The sequence below is a fragment of the Oreochromis aureus genome, linkage group 9 (genome assembly GCF_013358895.1).
Source record: "Oreochromis aureus strain Israel breed Guangdong linkage group 9, ZZ_aureus, whole genome shotgun sequence".
Taxonomy (NCBI): domain Eukaryota; kingdom Metazoa; phylum Chordata; class Actinopteri; order Cichliformes; family Cichlidae; genus Oreochromis; species Oreochromis aureus.
In genome coordinates, this window is record NC_052950.1 from 22,278,812 (window position 1) to 22,302,493 (window position 23,682).

The 23,682-nt window shown below is 41.1% G+C and overlaps 1 protein-coding gene across 4 annotated transcripts in view; it reads right to left on the reverse strand.

Annotated features, from left to right (window-relative positions):
* Positions 1-527: 527 nt before the first annotated feature.
* The window catches only part of asap1b (ArfGAP with SH3 domain, ankyrin repeat and PH domain 1b), an 84,625-nt gene continuing 61,470 nt past the window's right edge, over positions 528-23,682 (reverse strand). For 2 of the 4 annotated variants that reach the window (XM_039617303.1, XM_031759736.2), the window contains 15 exons: positions 20,855-21,021; positions 18,450-18,583; positions 18,162-18,253; positions 17,897-18,083; positions 15,538-15,623; positions 14,716-14,831; positions 14,561-14,628; positions 12,161-12,268; positions 9,906-10,134; positions 6,683-6,844; positions 4,895-4,973; positions 4,724-4,788; positions 4,088-4,635; positions 2,601-2,723; positions 528-2,496 (listed from right to left, as the gene is read on the reverse strand). In XM_039617303.1, the coding sequence (XP_039473237.1) occupies positions 2,422-2,496; positions 2,601-2,723; positions 4,088-4,635; positions 4,724-4,788; positions 4,895-4,973; positions 6,683-6,844; positions 9,906-10,134; positions 12,161-12,268; positions 14,561-14,628; positions 14,716-14,831; positions 15,538-15,623; positions 17,897-18,083; positions 18,162-18,253; positions 18,450-18,583; positions 20,855-21,021 (2,239 nt within the window). In that variant the 3' untranslated portion in view covers positions 528-2,421. Of the gene's footprint in view, positions 2,497-2,600; positions 2,724-4,087; positions 4,636-4,723; positions 4,789-4,894; positions 4,974-6,682; positions 6,845-7,360; positions 7,430-9,905; positions 10,135-12,160; positions 12,269-14,560; positions 14,629-14,715; positions 14,832-15,537; positions 15,624-17,896; positions 18,084-18,161; positions 18,254-18,449; positions 18,584-20,854; positions 21,022-23,682 lie in introns of all 4 variants that reach the window. The other 2 variants (XM_039617304.1, XM_031759739.2) reach the window with 2 other exon arrangements.

The window sequence follows — 23,682 nt, forward strand, 5'->3', positions numbered from 1 at the left end:
TGCTAGTGTCAAACTTAAATGTGATAAATGGGGGTTTAAAGTTTTCAATGTTTCTCTCCCTTCAACTTGAGTCTCTTTACTCTAGATTTAAGGCTGCTTAAAATGTTTTTGGTTGGTTGGTGTGCATATTTAACAGGCTACCTAGAGGTAGTACTTTAAGCCTGAATCCAATAGTCTACATTACTGTATTGCAATTGTGCTTTATACTGCATGTTGAAATACACTTTGAGAACTCAAATCAGTTTAATGCTATGCTAGTAAAACACCAGCCTCTAACTAACAGCATATTTAAGTACTTAAATTGGCAGTAAAAGTTTTTAATATAGTAACAATGGTAAGATGGCGTTTACACAAGTAGCCAATTTTTATCTGACGAACCCCAAAATTAAATTCCTGAGAAATCCCAAATATTTCTCAGGCTTAACGACATCAACAGCAACTTTACAAATGCATGCTTGGCTTATAAAGATCCCAGCAGAAGCAATAAAGACCTCAAAACCACATGGCGACCAAATAAAAGACAAAGCTTGAAGTTTAAATACAGCACTTTTAATGATACAATGGGTTGATGGGTTTGTTCCTTAACATGGGAAGAACTGCAGGTCTGTGTGGACCAGGTGAAAATACATCGGCTCTCTAAAGTCCACCTCGTCTAAAAAGACATCTCTGGTTCACAGGTAAACCTGGAAATGTACTAAATCCAAGGGGCAACTGCTGGAGCTGAAACGAAGCCAGCAGGGAAACTGCAGTTCCTCTGGTGGCCACTTGAGGCTGGCTCCAGAAGGGAGTAGACTCCCATGTTAAAATAACTTGACAGCATTAAGAAGCATGTTTACAGCCTGGTAGAAAAACATTTTGAGTCGGGGGTAGAAACTACCCCCTTAACTTTTTTTTTTTTTTTTTTTTTAAACTCATCCATCTAGGTATATAAGTTAGGGGTGTGGCCACAGACTGAAAGGCATCCCAATTGTCTGCTAGGCCTCGTCCACTTTGTGCTGTTTGTGCCTTTCAGACCATTTTTAATAGATCTCAACTAATATCATAGTTTGCTGTGTGGTAGAGACCATCCAAGAAGTTTCTCCTTCAATTTTGCCGAGTTAGATTCTAGTATTAATATCATTAGTGTGTTACTCAGCACACCCATACTGTTTATGAACGCAGCGTGCCATATAAGGTAACTTCTGGCTTTGAAAAGCCAACATGGCACCAACTAAAACAGCGCCGAAGCTTCAAAAATACAGTTCAAAACCGGCGACCATCTCCGTCCGTCTTTTATACTGCCTACGACTGAATCCAGTAACGGAGAATGATATCACATGACTCAAACTAAAAAGAAAAGGAAAAAAATTCAAGCTCATGAGGTTTTACAAGACACTGAACTGTGAACACAGGTTGTTGTGAGACTTCTAGCCTGTCAGAAAAATCAAGTTATTGCTAAGATGTCCTCTGGAGTTTCCCGTACTTGTCATTAATAGTGGCTTTTAACAACAGGATACCTTTTGCGTAGTCCTGCTTTATATTAATAGTGGCTCTTCAAACCCTGAGGTGAGCGTCGTCGAACGCAGCACTCCACTCATTTCCAGTCATTGTTACACCATGCACAGAATAAGGTCAAAGGACTGTGGAGATGGCGTTGAGTCCACACACAGAGCATACATACAGTGAACAGTGTAACAAGGAGTAAATTAGTGACCTACAGTGAACCACAGGCGTTGATATTCCACCACACAGTAGCAGCAGGTTTCTATACTGTAAAACAACCATAATACGAGTACACACAAAGCAAGCAAGAACAAGGAGTACATTAAATGACTTTTTTTTTTTCTCTTTCTTCCATCTCGGGAAGAGTCAGTGGGAGACTTCCTGCCTCTTTAGTCAATTGTGGTGGTAAACAGGGATGCAAGACACAAACAATGACATGACCTATTTCACATTCCATTTCGTATTTGTCCTTTTTCCAGAAATATAAGCAGATAGTTATTTGAGGGCCGGTAAAATCAATACAGATAAAATTCAAACTCTACCACCCTGATGCTTAATCTGACAGGCAGAGAGCAATGGTACATGTTTTGTACAATAAAACATGTATGTACACTCACACACAAATATATATATTTACATACATATATACACAGTAACAGCATAAACATAGACTTTTAGGTAAGTGCTAGGGTTTTGAGAGTGGCTTCGTCACAGCCGTGCTATAGGGTTAAGATAATACTGGTAGAGGAAGAATACACACATTCTTTGTACAGCATGGATGAGGCATCCATGGCTAGATGAGCCTTCGTGGGGTTTCTTCTTGGTGTGTTGTTTTTTTTCTTCTTTAGGACACTTGTCTTGTGACAAGAGGTGTTATGAGAGCTATTTACAGGACCTCCCAATTTAGGGAGAGAGGCGTAGTGCAAGTCTTTCTGGCTGTCAGTCACTCAGGATGTGCACAAAAGACATGGGGAATACTCCTTTTCTTTCCGGATCTCCTTCAATGTGCCCGATCTGGAGGCAAAGGAAAGGAATATTGTGTGATTTTGGTTTTTTCTAGTTTTTTTTAATAGTTTAAACTGCGAGATATTCAAAAAGTACGCTTAGGCCACACTCACCCACCACTCCTGGTCCTCTTCCCCTGTTACTATAATCACCTCTCCTTCAACAAATGTCAGTTCGTCATCGTTGTCAGCCTGGCAGTCGTAGATCGTCTTCACCCGCCGGGCTTTGTTCTTCCCCTGGACAGAAACAAACAGCAAAACCAGTTCAGTCAGACCACTCTGGCTTTGTATGATTCATAACAGCACCATTACGCATTTAGAGTTTGCCATCTGGGCTTTGACATCATCACTCCCCACAAATATGTTACACTGAAAAAATGGGGGAGCGATGATGAAATAAAAAGTCTGTCTTCGAGGTTCGTATCTGGGATGCTATATTTAAATTTACTTTAACTTTAATGGTCACGGGGACAGTGCTGACCCAAGGTGATCGCTCTCCACAAATTGGGATGGCGTCTCTGGAATATGACGAGAGGCAGTGAGGCGTGTTAATTAACTAGCCTGCAGGATTTACTCCATTTATTAATAATAACTGAGATGTATTTAAATTTAGTATAACACAATGTGTCAAGACACATTTAACACAATAAAACAGATTTTTTTAAGAGTAACCATGTTTTTGTTGTAAGACTGAAATGTCTCCCGAGCATCTGGTGAGATCTGAACAAACCTTTGAAGACAGGAACAGTTTACAAAGACATGTCGCGTAGGTGTCAAGTGGTGGTTCTTTTCTATCCGATAGTTGTGTATTGGCATAGTGCATACTTGTAAAGTGCAATCCAGCTGATTAAGTGAAAAATACACCACAGCTGTACATTTTATCTCATGTTCATGCAAACTCTAATAGATATCTTTGCATATGTAAATGTAGGCGTTGTAAATTAAGTCCATATCATATCTGGCACATTGTATCAAACACCTACAAACCTCAAATATGCTGTTTATCAACAAATTTCGCACCAAAAAAGAGGAAGTGACAGAGCAAACGTATATTCTGGGGTTTTACCAACAGATAAAAAGATCTGTAGGAGTGTTTTCACTGAGTTTATTAAATAAAAGCAGCTTCACTCAGAGGCAGAGTCGATGAGAGTCTCCACTGGGAACGAATTCAACCCATTTATACTCTAAAACTACAAATGATCTCAGACACAGAGATCCAGGATCTTAAGGTAGGTTTGTAACTTTTGTACTTTTCAATCTGAAAAAAAGACATAAGGTCCAGTCTGGATTATACTGTGACAAAAACAATGGCAAGTTTACCTGATATACTATAAACTGGTAGGCATTTAGGAATGCAGGAGTTTGTAGTGTGTTGATGTTAACATTATTTGCATTATGTTAACATTGTTAACATTGTTTGCATTAAGAAAGTGTATGCTGGAGGGGCTTTTGCAATGATTAACATCTATATACGCGATAGCTGAAATATTATATATGAGTACATATACAAAAACGTAAAAATTTCTATGTTTACACTGTTATTTTTATTTTAAAAAGTACTGTATTTGAGGAACCCTTTGAAAGAATATGCGAGTCCATACCGTTGTGATCTTCCTTGGGAGGGGCACAGGTGTCTCTTGGGTCCCTGCAGGGGTCCCGTTGGTGTCTTCAGCAGACTGTTGAGATGGGGTCCCTATATTTGCCTGCTGATTAGGTGACGGCGAGTCTTGAGGCTGCGGGTGCGGTTGAGGTTGTGGTTGAGGCGGAGGTGGAGGCTGTATTTGAGGCCTTGGCGTCGGCTCTCCGTGGGGCGCTCTGGGAGCAGACTCGACTGACCCAGGTTTCGGGGGGATGTCTGCAAGATGAGGCTTGGGAGGGAGGTCTTTGAGCTGGGGTTTAGGTGGTAGGTCACCCAGCTGAGGTTTGGGAGGGAGGTCAGAGAGCTGCGGCTTCGGAGGAAGGTCTCCAGGTTTAGGGGGGAGTTCAGACACCTGCGGTTTTGGGGGAAGGTCTCCCGGCTGAGGCCTCTCCACCAGAGGAACCTTCTGCGGGGTTTCAGCTGGCGGCGGAGACTTCTGGAAGACCTCTGGAGGAAGGCTAGGCTTATCCACAGACGGATGGTGTATGGTGTCAATCTTACGCAATGCCACTGGAGAGGTAACCACACAGTGGCTCATTAATACCTTCTTTCATTCAACTCCTTGCACCAAAAACACAAAATATACAAACGTCTGTACCTTTTTGAGGTAGTTTGGGAAGAACCCTTGGACCAAGTGTAGACTTTGTGTTGCTTGAAGTAGAGCTAGAAAAAAAAAATTCAGTGAAGTGAAATAACTATATTTGAAAAAAAAACAACCTATTTCATAAAGAAGAGGCTTCAACATCCACACAGAGTTTCTGTCTGATACCTTTGCTGTTGAGGAATGCCTTCAAACTTGTTGGAAACAGGAGACATCTTAGTCACCGGAGGAGGGGTGGAGTCGCTTCCTAAAAATTAACATCGATGATGGCAATACGAGATTATTTAACACCATATTGGAGCGCTGGCAAAGAGATTAATTTAATATAAATATGGAAATAAATCAACATGCTGTGATGGTTAAAAACAACAAAAAAAAACAATGAGGGAGGCGTCATCTGGCTGAGCTTTCCATGAGCCCCTCGTTATTTGGAAACGGGTTGTTGTGCAACTAAATACCATCCTTTTATTAGTGGTTGGGTTTAGAGTGTGCGTGTGTGAGAGACATGGGAATGTAGCCCCAATAACAGTAACAGCTGTAGAAGCATATTTGTCTCAATATGCACTTTAAAGCTATTCTGAATGCTGATTTGAGGATGTTCACAAAGTAGTGAATTAGATGGCTTATAATGCGACCATATGGAAGTTCTCTGTATATATTTAAACATACAGACTCTGTAGATAAAGGAACAGATTTTTGGTACCATTTGTAGTCAATTTGTAGTCCAAATGTTGTTGGCCAATCAGGATCTAGCGATCTTTGGTTGAACATATTCGCTGGAATACAATTTCAGAATCATCAATTAAACTCCACCAAAATCTGTCTTTTGTTAGCTTTTTAAAATTTATCTGCTACTGTAAACAACAGCTTGGCCCGGGTACCATCTGGCTACACCAGAAAACTGAAAAACCTCTCACCAGAGGCTAAAGACACGATTATACTTTGATGTGGACTCGAACAGCTGGAGACATCGAGTCTAAGTAGTCTAAATGGTTGAAGCATCGTTGCTACACTGTAATGCTAAGTTTTTGTGGATTAATGCTTTCAGCGACAAAAAACTGCCTCTCCCATCACCCCCAGCCTGTTGGGGCAGATGGCCTCTCTGAGGCTGTTTCTGCTGGAGGTTTCTTCCTGTTAAAAAAGAGTTTTTCCTCCCCACTATCGCCAAGTGTTTACTTAAAGGGGGTCATCGGATTATGGAATTGTTGGGGTCTTTGCTAAAATATTTATACGATGAAGAGCCTTGACGTCACTGCTGTTGTGATTTAGTGCTATAAAACAAAACTTACTTGAATTACTTTTATTTCTATTATTTTCTTGTTTTACTGGTATTTACTTTCCTTTTTTTAAAAACTAAAACAACAAACAAACAAGTGTTTTATATTCTATTGGTGTCTTTTAAATTGAAAGTACTATGCTGTTTTTTAAAAGTGCTTACTAAATAAAGTTGGATTGGACTGGACATCCAGTAGATATCAACTACAAATTACTCGACAAATGCAGCTCTACACATATGTATAGGATGTGTAGAGGGACTGTTGATGACTCTTCAAACTGCATAAGAGACAAAAATGGAAGAAACAGTTTGTGGAACTTAATAAACAAAAGTCAAAATACTAAAAAAAAATCCGCTAAAAAAAAAATAAAAATCTAAACTATGTCCACTTATCAGCTTTAAAAACACATTTTAAGGTGGTAATTATTCAATGGAGTCTACCTCCGGTTGGATACATGACCTACGAATCTCTTGGTAAGAGAGTATAAACTCAAAATGTTCTGGAAAAACCTAGAAGTGGACAGAGTTACCATTTGGTTTTTCACCCTCTCCTAAGTGAAATTAACTTAAAAAAATAAACAAAACTTCTCTGGAGAATCGTGATCTTCTATCTTCAGACTGGAACCACACGCCTGAGTGAAACCAGCCCTACTGTTACAGAACGTGTGCTTGCATCTCACCCCCGGTTACGCCCCCTTTACTGTGTGGACTGTGAGAGAGTGGGCTGGGTGGGTCGGACAGGGTGCGTTTGTGTCCAGGAGGGGGGGGCGGTGGTCTCTTCTTGGACAGGGTGGAGCTGCCTCCTGGTGTGAGTGAAGAGGGAGGGCCGGATGGGGGAGGAGCTGGAGGAGCGATACATAAGACACATGAGGTGATGAAGCCCACCAAAAAGATAAACAACTAAAAAAAAATAACAGGTAAAGGAGAGGATAATGAGGAGGAGACAAGTTAATGCAAGTAAAACAATATTGTTTGAACATGTAAATACACACAGGAGTGTCTGGACGGGGACTTTTATTTTTTAAATACGCCTGCCTTTATCTACTGGGACTCCAAAGCAGTCACTGGTCACCAGTACAGAGAAGAGTAGGGTGAAAGCAGCTAATAGAGAGCTCAGCCAGAGAGGAATCAGCTGTGGTTAGGAGTTTACAGCCCATGGATGGTGGGAAAATATAATTTAAAAAAAATCACATAGGCAATAAATAATGAAAAGCTTGCCTATGTGGTGCCGTTATTCACTTAAATAAATGCCACCACCCCGTAAAAGTGAGCTGTAAAAGGAAGAAACAACTCAGGGATAACTGTATGTGGGGCACACAGCCGAGTAAGGAGGGAGAACATAAAACCAGGATATTCACTGATGTATGGTCGAGTGCCAGCCAGTGTGGCGTAGTGCGAATGAGAGCCAAGGAATGCCAAGTGTGGAGCTGAAAGAATAGAGAAACAAAAAAGAGAAAGAAAACAGAGCGAGATGAGGAGTGTGGGAGAGAATCTACAGTATGTCAGTCTTATAAAAGAGCTGCTCCCACACGCTGTAAAATAACAAGATGAAATCTTATCAGTGGCAAGCAAAGCAAAAAAAAAGAAGAAAAAAAAAAGAGGAGAAACGGTGTGAAGCCAGCCCCCGGGGAGCCAGCTCTTCAGCACCCACTGAGAGAGAGGGAGAAAGAGATAGCGACGCCAATGAAGGGTTAGCGTGATATTCTCAATGCATCTACGACGTTTTCCCTCTTAATCTTATTTTTGCATAAAATGACTTGTTTCCAGTGTTGTTTTGGTTATTTAGGGGTAGCTGAACCTGTGATAAATATTAATGCTCATCCTTCAGGGACACTTAGGAGGACAGGAACTAAAAAGATCAAAGCACAGTTCACATGAGAAGACGTCTCTGACACAGCCGCTGGTGTTGTCCCCTAAGCATCATAAACACTGGACCGACTGACCAATCATATTGTGACGATCAAGGATAAAAATACTACAACGTGGCTGAAGCGATAAAGGCTAATTATAGATAAGGTTATGGTGGACTTTCACCCGTGACACTGGGATTTGTGACCAACAGGAAACCAAAAGTAAATGTGGAATTATTAATCTTCTGTTTGTTAGACATAATGGACACAGTTCAGCTGGGTTTAAGCAAAGATTATGGTTTCAAAAACAACATTTCCCCGTGCGCAGGAACGTTTTCTCAGCTTCTCTAAAGCTCTGACAGTACAAAAGCACGACCGGTCAGTTCTGATTATGATGTTTTGGGGACAACACTGACAGAAATATCAGATCGTAGAGGGGAAGAGGAAGATACTTGGTACCTATGAGCATTTGTCATCACTTTTCCAAAGATAAAAATGTGAGATAAAAAATGCTAAAACGAATATGAATGGAAAAATTGTGTTTGTATAGCTTAGTACGCTCATCTGTACTGTCAAGCAAAGGGAGCAAACATACCTAATATAAAGCTGCATTAGCTTTAAGGGTAACATTAGCACCAATCTTCCTGCCAGGCATCCCCCAGCTACTAAACCAATAACAGGCACTGCTTGAACTCCCTAAAATGTTTAGATCTGTGATATGCTCAGAGTTACATATAACAGCCAAAGACTGTGGCTGCTGTATGGGAGAGAGGCGTTACATCACATCCTCTAACTGAGCTGTGTGGGTGAATGACTTTTGAGTACTTCAAAAAGTCATATTGTGAAAATGAGAGAGAACTCTAGTTTCCATCTCTGCTGTCAGAGATCAGACGTCCAAACATTTTAGGGAATTCATCCATCACTCTGTGTTAACGTGAGCTTTTTTTTGAGCCACCGTACGAGATATCTAAAAAAATAAAAAAATAAAATTAAGGTCTTAGTTCAAGTAGTTTTCCAGATGATGGGTTTTTAAAATTGCCCTTTAAAAACTGATGCTAGAAGATAAAACTCCCTTTTCCTTTAATTTATTTCATTTTTAAGGAAACTAATGACTTTAGGGACCTGAAAATTTGCATAATTCCTGTTAAGATGTGTTGGCTGGAGAAGCAAGGCCTGCTGTAATCTACTTCTGTGTGAAATTTAGCATCCATAGTATTAAAAAATATCACATTTTGATCCAAAGTCTCACATTTTTACGTAATAATTTCTCTCCTTTTTACAAACTGCGTGCTTGTTGTGCTACTGTGGAAAGCAGGCTTAGCCGAGGGTAACCAGAAACAGGTTAATTTGAACTGGAAACAAGTGAAATTTCACACCCCTTTGCTTTAGGAAAAATAAGATTTGAATGCTATGCGATGGATTAAATGACTGTTAAGATGGATGCTGGCAGAGTTAAGCTTATGCAGTGTTTTCAGAGAAAGCTAGTACAGGTCCACAGGGGGAGGAGTGTTATTTTTAATTCCAATATTGCAGAGACAGCACGCCCACAGTATACTCTGTGGATACTGTGCCCAGGCTAACGATTAAGTAAGTGTGTATCCTCCTTTGCCACCTTGCCCTCTGCTACAGCCGTGTTTTCCTGAACGTTTACAGTGTAAGCAATCTTAATGACACCCGCTTCCCGCCCTCTGATCTGTGTGCTGACAAATTGCATACCACTGCAGGGTGTGGAAACTGACTGACAGCACAAAGAAGGAACTTTCCATTAAAGTCATTACAAAGCATTCCCACAAACCTTATCCTGACTGCAAATAATCAAACATTAACAGACATAATAAAGTCATTTCCACAGGCCATCTTTCCTCCACAGTTATCAGCCACAGCAGAGCATGCATACAACCTTTAGACCATTTGCATCACAGGCTGACATTTGCAAAAGGAGATATTAGCAGAATGTGACCTCCTGAATTTATACGAGCTAGAGCCTGATAAAACTGAATGCGGTCGGAAAACTGATGCAGGCTCAAAGCCGCTCGGAGCAGCTAGGTCTGACCTTTGCCCTGGTTCCTGGGTGGCAGCGGCGGCCCGTCGGCCACCGGGGAGGAGCTGAGGTCGGTGGAGGCGCTGTACATCTGGTTAGTAAAGGCGCTGTAGGAGAGACGCTGCTGCTTGTCCCTCTGGCTGATGAAGCCCGGCAGGGAGAGCTTGTCGTGGGGTGAGAGGCTGGAGGAGTGGCAGAAGCTCTGAGGCCTCGGGGAGCGGTCCTTCTTGATGGGACTGGGCTGCAGAAGGACACATGACAGATGAGACCGAGCTGACATCAGTCACTGTAACCTGAGCATAGACATGATAAAAGATGGATGCAGCTTTCAGCCAATGCAGAAATGCCCTACACCTGCATTCTTTACAGTGGCCAGCAGGTGGAGACTCCTCTGTTTACAAGCAGACGTCTAGATTTTTGGTAAAAAGCCCCTCAGCTCGTTTCCAAACATTTCCATGATGATTTTATGAGCTCACCTGCTAGTTTCAGGTCATAATTAATAAAATATGTTTTTTGTAAACTATTAATAATTCTAAGAGTCATCAAGGAGGATTATACAGAATATACTCACTGGCTAAACACTTACCAATCACAAAATTCCTCTTTAATACTATAGAACTGATGCTGCGACTAAAGAATTACACATTTGTGCTTTAAGCTGAATAAAATATACATGCCATCATTAATACTGAACCTCTTTCTTGGCGATGTTCAAGGGAGCTTTTACACTTTATTTTGAAATGCTTTTTAGACAGAGATAACAAATAACTATTGCTTTAAGAAGGTTTTTAGTCACTATGAACTACTTCAGTCACTCTTCTATGCAGGCTTGCAAACTGAAGTGTTAAAATAATGCCTCAAGTCTACAACATTTGGTATCCTTTGCAGAGCCTGACAGATGATGTTGCTCAGCCAGAACTATGAGCTGATATCAGCTTATCACCGACACAAACGTAGCTTTTATGTAGAGCAGTTTGATGAGTATGGTCCTGGAGTAGTTTTCAGCTTACAGCTAACCCTGCTGTTACTTAAAGTGTAAAAGCCTGTCGAAAAAAGCCCGACATCTGCTTGTTCTGACCTACAAATGACACAGCATTATTACACTCCGTCTCATTTCCTTAAGCTCGCCTTATTTCTCCATTTCTTTTAGTCTTACAAATCTTCAGTTATCTTTTTTTTTTCTACCACATTAAACCTTTTTACTGGCTCATGCCGCATTACGCCACGGTGCATTTAACCTACTCTAAGGGAAGACGCATCTACATCCACCGTTAACTTCAGCCTCTATGTCAGGGTGTCAGACCAGATTTATTCTAATAGTGTATTTTCTAAGTAGTTTTTATTGCGTGGAAATGATTTGTTTTAGTTTTGTTTGAATGAGTTTCTGTGTTCAGCACAACAAAAACACAGAACCTTTTCAAATCTTATAGACATCCAGTCTCAAACACGTCCATCAAACCTCATCAGGCAAATTATATGACAGTTTTTACCAAACTAACAAATACAAAAACTTTATTTTATTTTCCCGGTTTCACAAAACCATTTCGGTTAGCTTTTAATTTTTTCTAAAATTCCACTTTTTATTTTATTAACTTAGCTAAACTGTTTTTTCACATCTAGTTGTAGTTTTTTGTTTAGTTTTAGCTAATTATATTAACCTTGTGTCAAACATAGGGCCCGGGGACCAGAACCGGGTCATTAAAGAGTCTGATCTGAACCGGCGAATGCTTTTTCTTCCAGATCTGCCAAACTACACAAAGGTAAATACTAGAAACCATCAAAAACACACAAATTTAGGTGGGTTTTCAACATAAATTAATCAGTGGACAATTTCATATTTTATTCAACAGGAAAAATATAACATTTTATTTGAATTAACAGAAAATTTCAGTTCATGCTGATTTACTACAATAACATATCTGTGTAATGACCTTAGGTTTGAAATCCAGGTCATGAAATGTGGACATTTTCAGAACGTACTTAGACTTCGTAACCCTAAAAAAGTGTTTTCTTCATAGATTATCATCAGTCTGGCTCATTTAAGGTCAAATCTATCTGCATGTGACCCACGAATGTACTAAAAGCAGTGCTCTGCATATATGAATCTATGGGGAAGTTCTTTTTTGGTGATGTGGAGGCGACAACAACAACAATAAAGCACAAAGCCAGACAGCCAGTGGGCTGCAGAGGAAATCTGAACAGTCATATCTGACCTTCAGCCTCACTCATAACCAGATTCCTTATTAAATTCGGCGTCGTGCTCAGACCTTATCGTCGAGGTCGTCGTCGCTCTCGTCCATCTCCTCCAGTCGGAGGCTCCACTCGTACTCCACGTGGATGTGCGGGTTGAATTTCCCCTCTGCGGCCTGCATGAGCTGACACACACAAAGAAATCCATTAACTCAAACTGTAGCTCTGCACAAACAGATCATTACGGCTACAAGACAGAGAAGGTGGATCAAAACCGGCTGCTAATTAGAGCCCCAAAAAACCTATGAATGGGAAGAAGAAGCAGCGCAATAAGAAATAATGAGGCGGCATAAAGAGACTAATGTCACAGGTTAGACTGAGTCAGAGCCACAGTGAGTGCTGATCATCAGTCATCTCTTTTTTCTAGACAGCAGTAATTATCCAGTTTGTGAACGCAACACAAACAACAACAGCAGTTTTAAAAGTGTATTATTATTATTTCTTTTTCTTCTCAAACAGTAAGATTTTAAAGATTTTATTTACTTTTCTCACTCCCTTCCCCACACGCGTACCTTCAATAATCATCAACAGCTTTGCCCACCCAGTCAATAACACCCATTATCCTAACAGTCGCTGATTTGGCTTTATTATTTACTTCTTTTCTCTTGTCTCGTTTCCCCTCCGTTCATTACAGAGTCGAAAAAAAAGAAACCGGCTCATTGTTAAACTAAAAAAACCCTGAGACTTGGAGATTTAACTGCTCTCTGCACAAGACACAAACATGAACATCTGGAGGTTGCATAGAGATGGAGATATTACAGATATACAGTATTAACTCAGGGGGAGAAGGTATGTTAAAAAAGCAGGGGGGAGGAAAAATATTGAAGTAAATTTATCTGTAAAAGGGGTAAATGTGAGGAATCGATATGATGAGGGATTTTGAAAATTGTTTAAATATAAAATAAGGCACAGAAATATGAAACTGCAACAAAACTGCTAAACAAATTTATCAAACCGAGGAAAAAAAGTAGCAAGCAGCTGAAGTAACACTTCAGCATGAAATTTTTAGATAATAGTTTCTATTTACTTAATTTTTATTTATTTTTCAGTCTTTCATTTATTTTTACAAATAACTGAAATTAAAATTATCATCTTTATTGAGGCACCGGACCTGAAATTCTACCATAACACTCTTACTCTTTGGGAGTATCTAAAACTGGCACACAGATATATCTTAGGCCCCTGCAGGTTCTCATGATGTCATCATTTTGCCTAGCAACCACCTAGCAACAGGCAAAAATGACTCATTTGTGATGTTTAAGCACCTGCAACACCTCATCAAAGCATCGCGTCAGATTAATTTCACAACAAAATATTTTATTTAGAGAAAAATAATTTTTCATATCTGCAAACTGTGACATTTACACTATCAATAATCAGCCTTTGAAGTCAAGTTCAGCGTATTTACAAGTTTAATGTCAGATCAATAACAGCTGACTATAAATGCGCTGTGAAGGTGTGGAGATGAGATTTCAAATCAGCTTTTTTCCAGGATGTTAGAGACTTGTGAAAATGTGTAAAGAAAGCTAACGTATGAAATCCTTTTCTACTGCATGGGTGCATATTCAGACAAAGTGTTGCATGCCAGTTTGTCATTATATACTTCACAGGGAGTGGGCAGTGTCTGGATGATCTTAATCATACACAGAGGTAAATACACTTTGTTCTGTATGATCACACAGCGAGTCCAATATTTATGTTTATTTATATAAACAAGATAACTCCATACTTTTTTTTTTGTACTTTTCTCAGTGTGATTAAAAATATCAGCTTACCAAATCCACAAATAGACCAAATAAAACTGCAGCATGGGCACGCACTAGTAAAATACACACATGCTGCACATTATCTGGCTCTAAATTAATGATTTGATGTCAGTACAGAGGATGATTTCACCTTTTATACTGTCTACCTGTCGAGAAAGGTGCGGGTGAAATAGACTAAAGTCCCCTCGGCTTACCACTAATTACATCTGAGGGCAAAATGACTGTTATGTGTGACACAAAGTGCAATAACTTAGATCGTCTATATGTGCTCTAGCTAATAGCGAATCATCTTAATCACAGATATAATTTAAGTACAAATCTATTGTTATAGGCAACAATAAAAGATTTGTCCAATTGTGTTTATTTTTCAGAGATTCCAAACAGCATTTAAAGTGTTTTTCTGTCTTCTTTGCTCATATGACTGTTAATAACAAACGTATATCAACCATTACTTCCACTCTGCTGCTGCTGCCGCCCGCGGCTGGAGAGACCTCTGACTGCCATCTAGTGTTCTCACTAAACTGCCCGGTAACTGATGAACACCCTGTATGTGGCTGTGTGTATGTTTGGGGGGAGGATGGGGGGTTTGTGTAATGTTTCTGGGCCTTTAATGATCTACTAAGATATCCAGCTGGTCGGTCCTGTACTTACTGCCTCCTCACACTGAGTGTTCCTCAGTCGCCTGGCAACATCCAGCGCCGTCTCTCCGTTCTGATTGGCTAAAAGGGCGAGGACGGACAATCAACAGTTAGGAGTCTGATAGGTGATGACATTAACTGGAGGACGAAGCTCGGCGTGTGACTCACTGATGTCGGTGGCAGGCTTGCCCCTCAGGAGTAACTTGAGGCACTCTGGCTTTTCGTACATGCAGCAGTAATGCAGGGCGGTGTTCCCCCACTCCGTCTGCTTATCCAGGTTACCGCTGAGTTAGGAAAAAACAAAAAAAACAAGACTCGCACAGTGAGGTCACATGCCTGAGGGTGTTTTCCACAGTCCTGCAGCTTTAGGTTAATATGTTATTGCTCAGGATTTTGAGGTTTAGCATGAAAGAAGAGGATTGGAAACAGCACATTAGACGTCTCGAGAAGAGGTGAGACATTAAATCATTCAAGAAAAACTACAAACTACAGCTAATGGAGCAGTAGCAATCTTTAGATCTTCTGCAATTCCCATGAAGGCAACAAAAAAAATATTAAAAGACAAGGCCTAGACATGGGTTTAATTAATGAGGGGGTCTCACTTCAGCAGTGGAGACTGTGTGCAGTTGGAGCAGTGGTGGGTAAACAATTGAAAGGAGAGGAATAAATTAAGGCAGAGAACAAGTGCTTGACCCATTTCTGTTTGCCTTGTGGGAATCTGAGCTGAGCTGAGCCGCATGAAGCTTTTCCTCTGCACTGCTTTATTACAGACTAGAGCACAGAAAGTGACTCGCAGCAGACAGACGGATCAAATTTAATACAGAGTGTTTACACCAAGCTGTGCTGTTTTATACACAATTTTACTCCAAAGTACTCACGTGTGGTTTTTAAGAAAGTTGAACAGCTCTTTTCACTCCTCCTGAGCCAAAATGAATGCACGCACCTACATTTTCTAAAAGGTAATACCTCTTTAAAAAAAATGAAATGCACCTGTTCTGCACGAGGAAGTCCACCAAGTGCAGGGAGGTCTGGTCAGCAGTCCGTACAGAGTAGTGCAGCGCAGTCTCTCCAGCTTCCTGCAGGGGGCCATCAAACACAGCAAAGACTCGGTGAGGCGATCTTGGGCAGCATCCATTCTGTATTCTCTCTCTGTCTGTGACTCTTTCAGCACTTAAACAAGCTGCAGTAAACAAAATGGCTCCTAAAAATAATACTTCTGCTGGCCTGATGCTGGCTTTTGTCCATTTCTGGGAGTCTCTTGCTTTTATTTCATCTGCCTTGCAGCACCAAAGCTGGATCTAGGTGGTGGTGTTTTAGATTCAGCATTAAAGATGGAGGTAAAGGCGAAACATATGGAGCTAACGCTTACATTTAGTGGATCTGTTGGCATCTGAGAGGGGGTCGGATTTAATCACGCACTGCTGTCACGCTGTCTGTGTTTTGAGTTGGGGGTGGGAAGGCACGGTGCAGCCCTTCGGATGCACTGACAGCAGCAGATCAGATATCGGTGAGTCAGACTTCACAGCGCGTTCAGCAGCACCACCACCCCCACTCTCCGTCACCAGACGATATCCTCTTTTATTCCTCTGCAGCATTGTGCACTTAATTTTTCATTAGGGAACGACCGTGTTCGGGTTATAAAACCTTGACCCATTTACGTCAGATTAAGTCTTATCACGCATGTTGCTCACGGTACTGTATCCTCACCAGACACTGCTTGTTATTCAACTTTCATTTTTGCCTAAAAACAGCAAAAAAGGCAAGAGAACAAAAGCGAGAGGGGAAAAAAAACAAAACAAAACAGGCTGAACCGCAAAATAAAAAACAGACGCATGAACTGAGCCGCTACAGATGTCGCCATCTAAATATATGTGGACTCAAAACACATGATGCCCTGCAATGTGGTGGAGGTTTGCTGGCTATCACCACCTGCTGGAGAAGTTAACCCGGATGACTCAGAATTTTCCAACTGTTACACCCATTTCTAACTGCCAAATAATTCACCAGCTGGCAGGAACGTGTCAGCAGCAGCGGTGTTGCTGGGAAGAAACCTCACATGAGGATGAAACCACTGCAGGAACACGCATAGAGCACTGACCAGGCGGCTTCTGAGCGTCGTAGTCTGCACGTGTTATGATGCAGCCCGGATTCCAGGCATGTTTTTGCATATTTTCTTCTAAGTCCTGTCAGGAGACGCGGACAGCTCTGGCTTCAAGTGTGCACGTTTCAATTCATTTGAGCTCCTCAAGCCAATGGTTTAATTACTGCCCATTTCCATATAGGGTTCATTCATGTGCTTTTTTCCTTGATTATTTGTGATTTCTGCTCGGTCTATGACCCTCTACTGGCCTTTTAAACTTTTAACCCTGTTACCTGACAGTGTGATCTGTAGCTGGATACAGAGAAGCGAGGTGTCGTCAGAGTTGGATACAATGTTTTGCTTTATTGGCATAAATGGTCCCCATCTGTAAAGATGCACTTTTTAAGGCACAATTTTATGATCTTCAGCAAATTGTTTTAGGCGTGCAATTTTATGTGTAGTACTATTACAAAGCAGATGTGGTGTTTTACTCTCTCATAATCATAAGATTACGCTTCTCCATTTTCTTTCCGCATTGCATCACTTTGGGGAGATGTCCTAGGCAGCAAGTTGAAGGGAAATATGACTGAAAATTATTCTATTTTGCCTCCAAGAGCGAAAATGGTGCATTTCTTCCATAACATATAGACTTAATAAAGCCTGGACTTCATTGTTGATCCATTTTCTGGGCTTTGTTCCACTTTGTTTCCACTTTTTTTTTTTTTTAAACAGTAAGTTGTACACCAGTGCTACAACAATCCAGACTTGGACCAATCACTGTACATTTTTGCCAATAAAAGGTTTCTCTTCTGCCCTGTAGGACCTATAAAAAGTCCTATAATTTAGGTTTCTGCAAACTTTGATAGTCTACAGTTCCTAAACTGTGGACACACAATAAAAGAGAGATTTCCTTCAAGTTAAACAAATAACTAAAAAGTTTCTACAGTGGAAACATCTCTCTTAAAAAACACTGCACAGTTTTCAAAATGCTCATTTGATGAGACCAAAAGTCTTAGTAAACAATATTTAATGACTTATTATAGAATTTCCTGGAGGAACCTACCCAAGGGATTAATAAAGTTCTATCCATCTATTATACTAAGAAAACTGTTGGACAGATCTAACAATGTCAGTCTTTAAAAGCACTAATGTTTATTTTTTGATTCACCTCTACTGACATCGATTTTCACCATAAGTAAACGGGTGAAACAAACTTATCGTGTTTTTAAACTTGGATAAATCAGACCTTTAGATGTCTCTTTGACTCACCGGTCCTGCCTCTGGAAGCGGCTCCATAAGCTCCACCCCCTCCGCGTAGACCTGAATCAGTGCCAGCAGGTCCCTGGACTGAACCGCCTCGAACAACTCGATCATTTTAGCTGCCGCAGACGTGCACGTCTTCCTCGCGTACTTGTGGTCCACATACTTGGCGTTGATGAACTCCTTCCTCACTGTCCTGTGGACAAAATGTTAAAAAAAAAAAAGTTAAAAATGCATGTTGAGAGATAAAGATTTGTTTATATATAAAACTTACATGTCACTGGAGGGAGTGGGCTTTGGTGATGGGGAGGGGAGGTTTCCCTCCATGATCTCATTGAAGCTACTGTTCCCTACATTCTTGGCCAGCTGTGGGAGAAAGAAGGGAAACATCAGCAACCAAAGAAAGACACATGATTTATCCCTGCAGCTTTACAGATTAAAATTGGCTCCATCCTGTCTTCACAATACTCTTTCATGATTCCTCATATTTCAGGTGAAAACAGTGAAGGGCGTGCCTCGAGTATAAGATCAGTTCCCCCGACAGGCCGTTTGTTTGACTCACCAAGAGTTCTGAGGTTCCTAACTTGTCGAGCTCCATGGACTGGATGCGGGAAATGTGGACTCCCATCTCTCGGTGGATGCCAGAGCACTCGATGCAGGTGAGGATCCCCAGGTTGGTGGACAGCCACTTTGGGTCTACAGGCAACAGTGTAATACAAGTTATTATGGCTACAGGAGGCTGGTATATAAACAGGTGGTGACTTGACCTCCTACAGTAAGGATGTCAAACTCATTTTACATTGTGGGCCACATATACAGCCCGCCTTGATCTTAAGTGGGCCGAACCAAAGAAACTCGATTTCTGCCAGTCTAAATTTTAACTATGTATTTAATCCCTGAGACATTTTAATACAAAAAAGTGCAATTTTAACAATAAATCTCAGTTTTTCTAAATGATAAAGAAATGCTGCTTTAAAAACAATGTTTTCACTGTGGACGCACTGTAAAAAAAACCCAAAACAAACAAACTTCTAGATTACCTTTATTTATTACTTAATTACTTTTGTATAGTATGAATAGTAATGAAGGAGGTCTTCAGCCATCAGTAAAAATTCTGTAAAATGTATGAAAATACAGTTCGAAGTCCAAAGTTTATGCGCTCCTTCACATTTTCGAGTACCATCCAGTGTTTTGGATTGGAGTCTGTGCCAGGACAATTCTGGGCCCCGGGCCTTATGTTTGACAACCCTATCCGACAGCATCGAGGGCTCAGCTGATAAACCTCTCCACATGTAGCAAATCTTACGTGCAGCATGCAGTTTTATTTCCTTTTTAAGTTGCTGCTGCCCTGCAATCTGCTTTGCAACCCACCTCCGCTACAGATGCTTCTTTTCAAGCTCTTCTTATATAACTGATGCGTGTTCTGTACTGTGTTATGTTTGCCGCACCAGTCACTGGCTGCACGCACTGTGACTTTAAAACAGCCACAAAAGCATTTATAGTGATGCTTGAGGCGCGCTTGACTCTGATGACACAAAAGAAGAAGTTGAAACAGGAAACAAAGCGATTGCTTAGGTTTTTTTCTTCCTCCACAGAATGTCTCATCTTTTCTAACTGATGCAACACTCTCTCCCTCAGTTTCCTGGAAATATCTGTGGTCCTGCATTAACACCGAAATGCATGTAAAGCCGGACCATTCCAGCATAACCTGCCAGTTAGGCTTTGCATGTCCACATGTAAAATATCCTCAAATCACTGCAACAGAAAACAACCGTCTTGTGAATAAACTAGCCCTGATTCAGGTGCTAAACCACAGCTTATTTTTTCCACTATTTTCATTGATTTTATTTATTAACGCACCACCACTGCAAAGCACAAAGGCGCACGCGCAGAGAGATGTGGCAGATCCTCGAAACCTCCAGAGACTGAGCGACTTTGCTGACTGATGTTCTGATGCAATCCGAGAGATTTAAGGAAGCTTTAAACTGTGACCTCAGTGATGCTGATGCTGTGAGGCGAGGGATGCTGCTCTGTCTGAAGCTGACAGGTTAACACCAGAGGAGGCTGGTGGAAACAATGGAGACAGCCCAAAAACCCAGTGAGTCATGCACACAAACACAGACAGCAGGAAGGCACGTGCACACAATTACACAACACAATTAACAGATGCATTGTGAATTTATGGGTCCTCTATAGCTGATTAATGCTAAAGCTGTAAATCTTACAGAGGAATTTCCAGTCGGAGCATCGAATGAGCAGCAGAGGAAACAACGAGGTGACCTTTGAAAGTCATAAAAAGGTCTTTTAACCACCAAATTAATTTTATGTGTTGAGGAAAGGGAAGCATGGGCGTCACCTTCTCAGTCAGATAAAGGAAAACAACAGGAATCAGACGCTTAAATCCACATCTGGAACATGTGTCATGCCAAAGCAATGTATATGAACGGATGCAGCAACAAGAGAGCAGACATGACAAATTACCTCCGCTCTCTGAGGACCGCAGGGGTCGACGAAGCGTGTGTGACTTATGTAACATTGTGATGTAATGATGTTGTTTCTCAAAGCCCAGAAATGTTTTTTTTTTCTCCCCCAGGAGATAAAGTCCACCGCCCCAGTACTCTGCAAGCTGCTGTGTGTGTTTATACAGACAGAGTGGAGTGTGTGGATGCAAGCCTGTGTGTGCTGAGAGTCAGAGGGCCTGAGTGTCCACGGCACTCCTGAGTGCTGACTCTTTGCTTTCTAATGTGAGGGGGAGTATCGGGATAGAGCTGCGTCCTGAATGCTAACAACACCAGCATGCGCACACACTGCAGTGTAGCTCACTCAGCAACCATCTAACTGAAGGACACGGAGTTCAAGGCAGCGGTGACATTGTAAAGCTACCGAGACAGGAGAGCGGCTTTAAATAAAACATGGTCCACATTTAAATGGACTCACGCAGCCCCACAAACAGCAGCAGAAACACACCTGCAGCTCCACAGTCGCAGCAGACTTCATTGCCCGGCATGCGCAGCACGTCTTCTATGATGGCTTTGGTGAGGTCCTCTAATCCGTCCTCCCCTCCGCTGCTCTGCTCGCCACGAAACGCCATGTTTAACGCCTCCTCCTTGCTGTTGGTCAGCACCGAGATCCAACTGCAAGAGGAAACATTGTTAGAGACATTATAAGCAATAAAATACAGTTTTAGTTTATTGAGATAAAAACAGCTACGGGTAAAGTTAAGGAGAAAAAAAAGAGCAATTCAGGATTGCATCATTTTGTGATAAAATGTCAGGAAAGCGCCCATCACAGGTTCTTAAAGCCTTCAGTGACCTTTTATCTTGTCTAAATGCATCAAAATCACAAAAATACACTGAAAAGCAGCAATAGAGAAGCTAAAAGGAGGGATTATGTTGCATTTTTGCTTTAAAAAGATGCTAAAACACACAAATATTTGCCCATTCTTTGGTTTCTTCGAAAAGGTTAAAGAGGAACCAACGCACCCACGCAGGCCTGTGGTCGTTACAACGAGGCGGGCGTACAAACACGACCTCCTGCAATTCACTACACAAAGCACAATCTGCACACACGCAGCCAATCGCAGCCCTTCCTCTGTCACTGCCACTCAATCCCCTCTCTGACAGCAGACAGACAGTGGGCACACAAACCGATGCATTAGATTGTCTGTTTATCTCCATGTGTGGAAAAACAAGATATTTTAATCCACTAATGCGTAGGTGTGCAGATGCCAGGCCAAAAGCGTTTGTGTGTTTGCTTACAATATGCATTATAATATGCTGCCGGCCTAATTGAGGAAGAGCGTGATTACGTGAAGCGAGCGCCCTATGAAACACTAAATATTTGAAGGGAACTACAAAGAAGAAGACGCCATCGCCGACACCGCTGCAGTTGGAATTGCGTGACGGAAGCAGCAGAGCAGAGCCGAGAGCTGCATCCCAAAGGACTACAAGCAACATGAAGTGTTCAAGCGGCACCGAACGAAGACGCAAAGCCACAGCGAGGCTGGAAGAAAGTTTCCACCGTCAGAGGAAGAACAGCCACAGAATCACAGAGTGGCAGATCGACAGTATTCAGACTCAGGTTTGTTCTGACTCCTCTGTGTTTATGAGTGATTCGGCTCCGGGGGAATCACATCTTATGTCCAACAACGTCATCACAACACTGCATTCAACTGTTTTTGTTTATCTGTACGCAACTGCTGATCTCATCCCAGCTCCTGTTTGTTGGGCAAGCTATTAAAAAGCCTGTAAAGCCTGAACAATGAAATCAAAAATCACCAGAAAATTAAATTTTTGGGGGAAAATGGAGTTTTAATTGAACCTTGTGTCAATTTTTTAAAAGAAGAATTAAATATTAAACAAATATCTGGCTTTTTAAAAATATTTTATTGCTTAAACGTGTATTATATTAACAGGGTTAATTGTTTCATTAAAAATCACATTAGAGCCGATACATACGTTGACAATCGATTAATCCCAGTTTCTCAGTTCTATTCTTTTCTTGTTATTTGTGTTTTATTTTATTATTTTAGTGCTGTGGCCTTTGTTTTTTTAATGAAAATAAGTTAAAGTGAGTTTGTCTTGGGGTTCGAGGAGTGAAGGCCTTTAAACACTTGTCGTGTAAAATGTGGGTGAATTTCATGCTTTAAAAATATTTTTCTGACTCATTCTCAGTCAGCCATTCACACCGACCGCGTACTTTCACTGGATGAATCTGTGATATTTATTCTTTCAGTAGAAGCTGGGTTTTTCAGATTTTCACATGTGAATAAACAGATCTGACCAATCAGACCAGTGCATTTGGCATCAAGTGCACTTGTGGCTCATAAAGTATACCAGTACTAATGAATGCTTTTCTAAACATATTTATTTACTTAAAATAAATTGAAATCTGATCCATAATCAGCAAACAGGAAAACTCGTGCATTCATCATCCTGTGACTTATTCTCACAAACTAACAAACCTAGTTTCACTTGAAATTTCTGAAAAATTGAGGCGTCCAGTTTCCACAACACAATGACAAATTAGCGACGTTACATGGGGAGAGAAAAAAACGACTATCGCACAGTTTAACGCGCCTGCAGCTGCTTTCTTCTGACCAACCAGCCTTAATTTACAAATTTAACTTTCTGTTCTTCCTCCCACATGGTAAAAGCAAAGCCGTGTCTTTGTGACACATTAATTATTCAAATTTCACATGAATGCAGACAGCATACTCTGCACTGCAGAACTGCTCCTGCAACTCAAAAACACAACGTACAGGCTTATATATAGTTCCCAAAAATTATCTAATGCTTGTTTTTTAGCCACAATGAGGACTAAATTTGTCCTTATGAAGTCTGACTATACAGACAACTCGCCAATTAACAATATGACTTTTTGTGTCATAAATACGATTCAACTTCAACAGAAACGGGAAAAGCGAACAACGCTAAGACACTTTTTTATATCACACCTCATTATTTTTCATGTGCAGTCACTATAACACTGCTGTAAAACTAATTTAAACACGTTAAGTGTGTGAAAGGATCTCTTAAATAGGTAGCACAGCTGTGGTTATTCCTGTGTATGTGTGTCTGCTCGTGCGTGAGAGGGTATGGGGAAACAACAGTATGAAGTTACAGAGACCTGAATTACTCCAGACCACAAATCCCACTGCCATCCTCGCTGCCACAGAGTCGCAGCCTCACTGCTCTCTAAGTGAAAAACACTTCCTGTGTTCAAGAGTGACAATGAAGCGACACACCAGCGACTAGCTGGCGTCCCATTAATGGAAAACCTTTAGCTGACAGCTA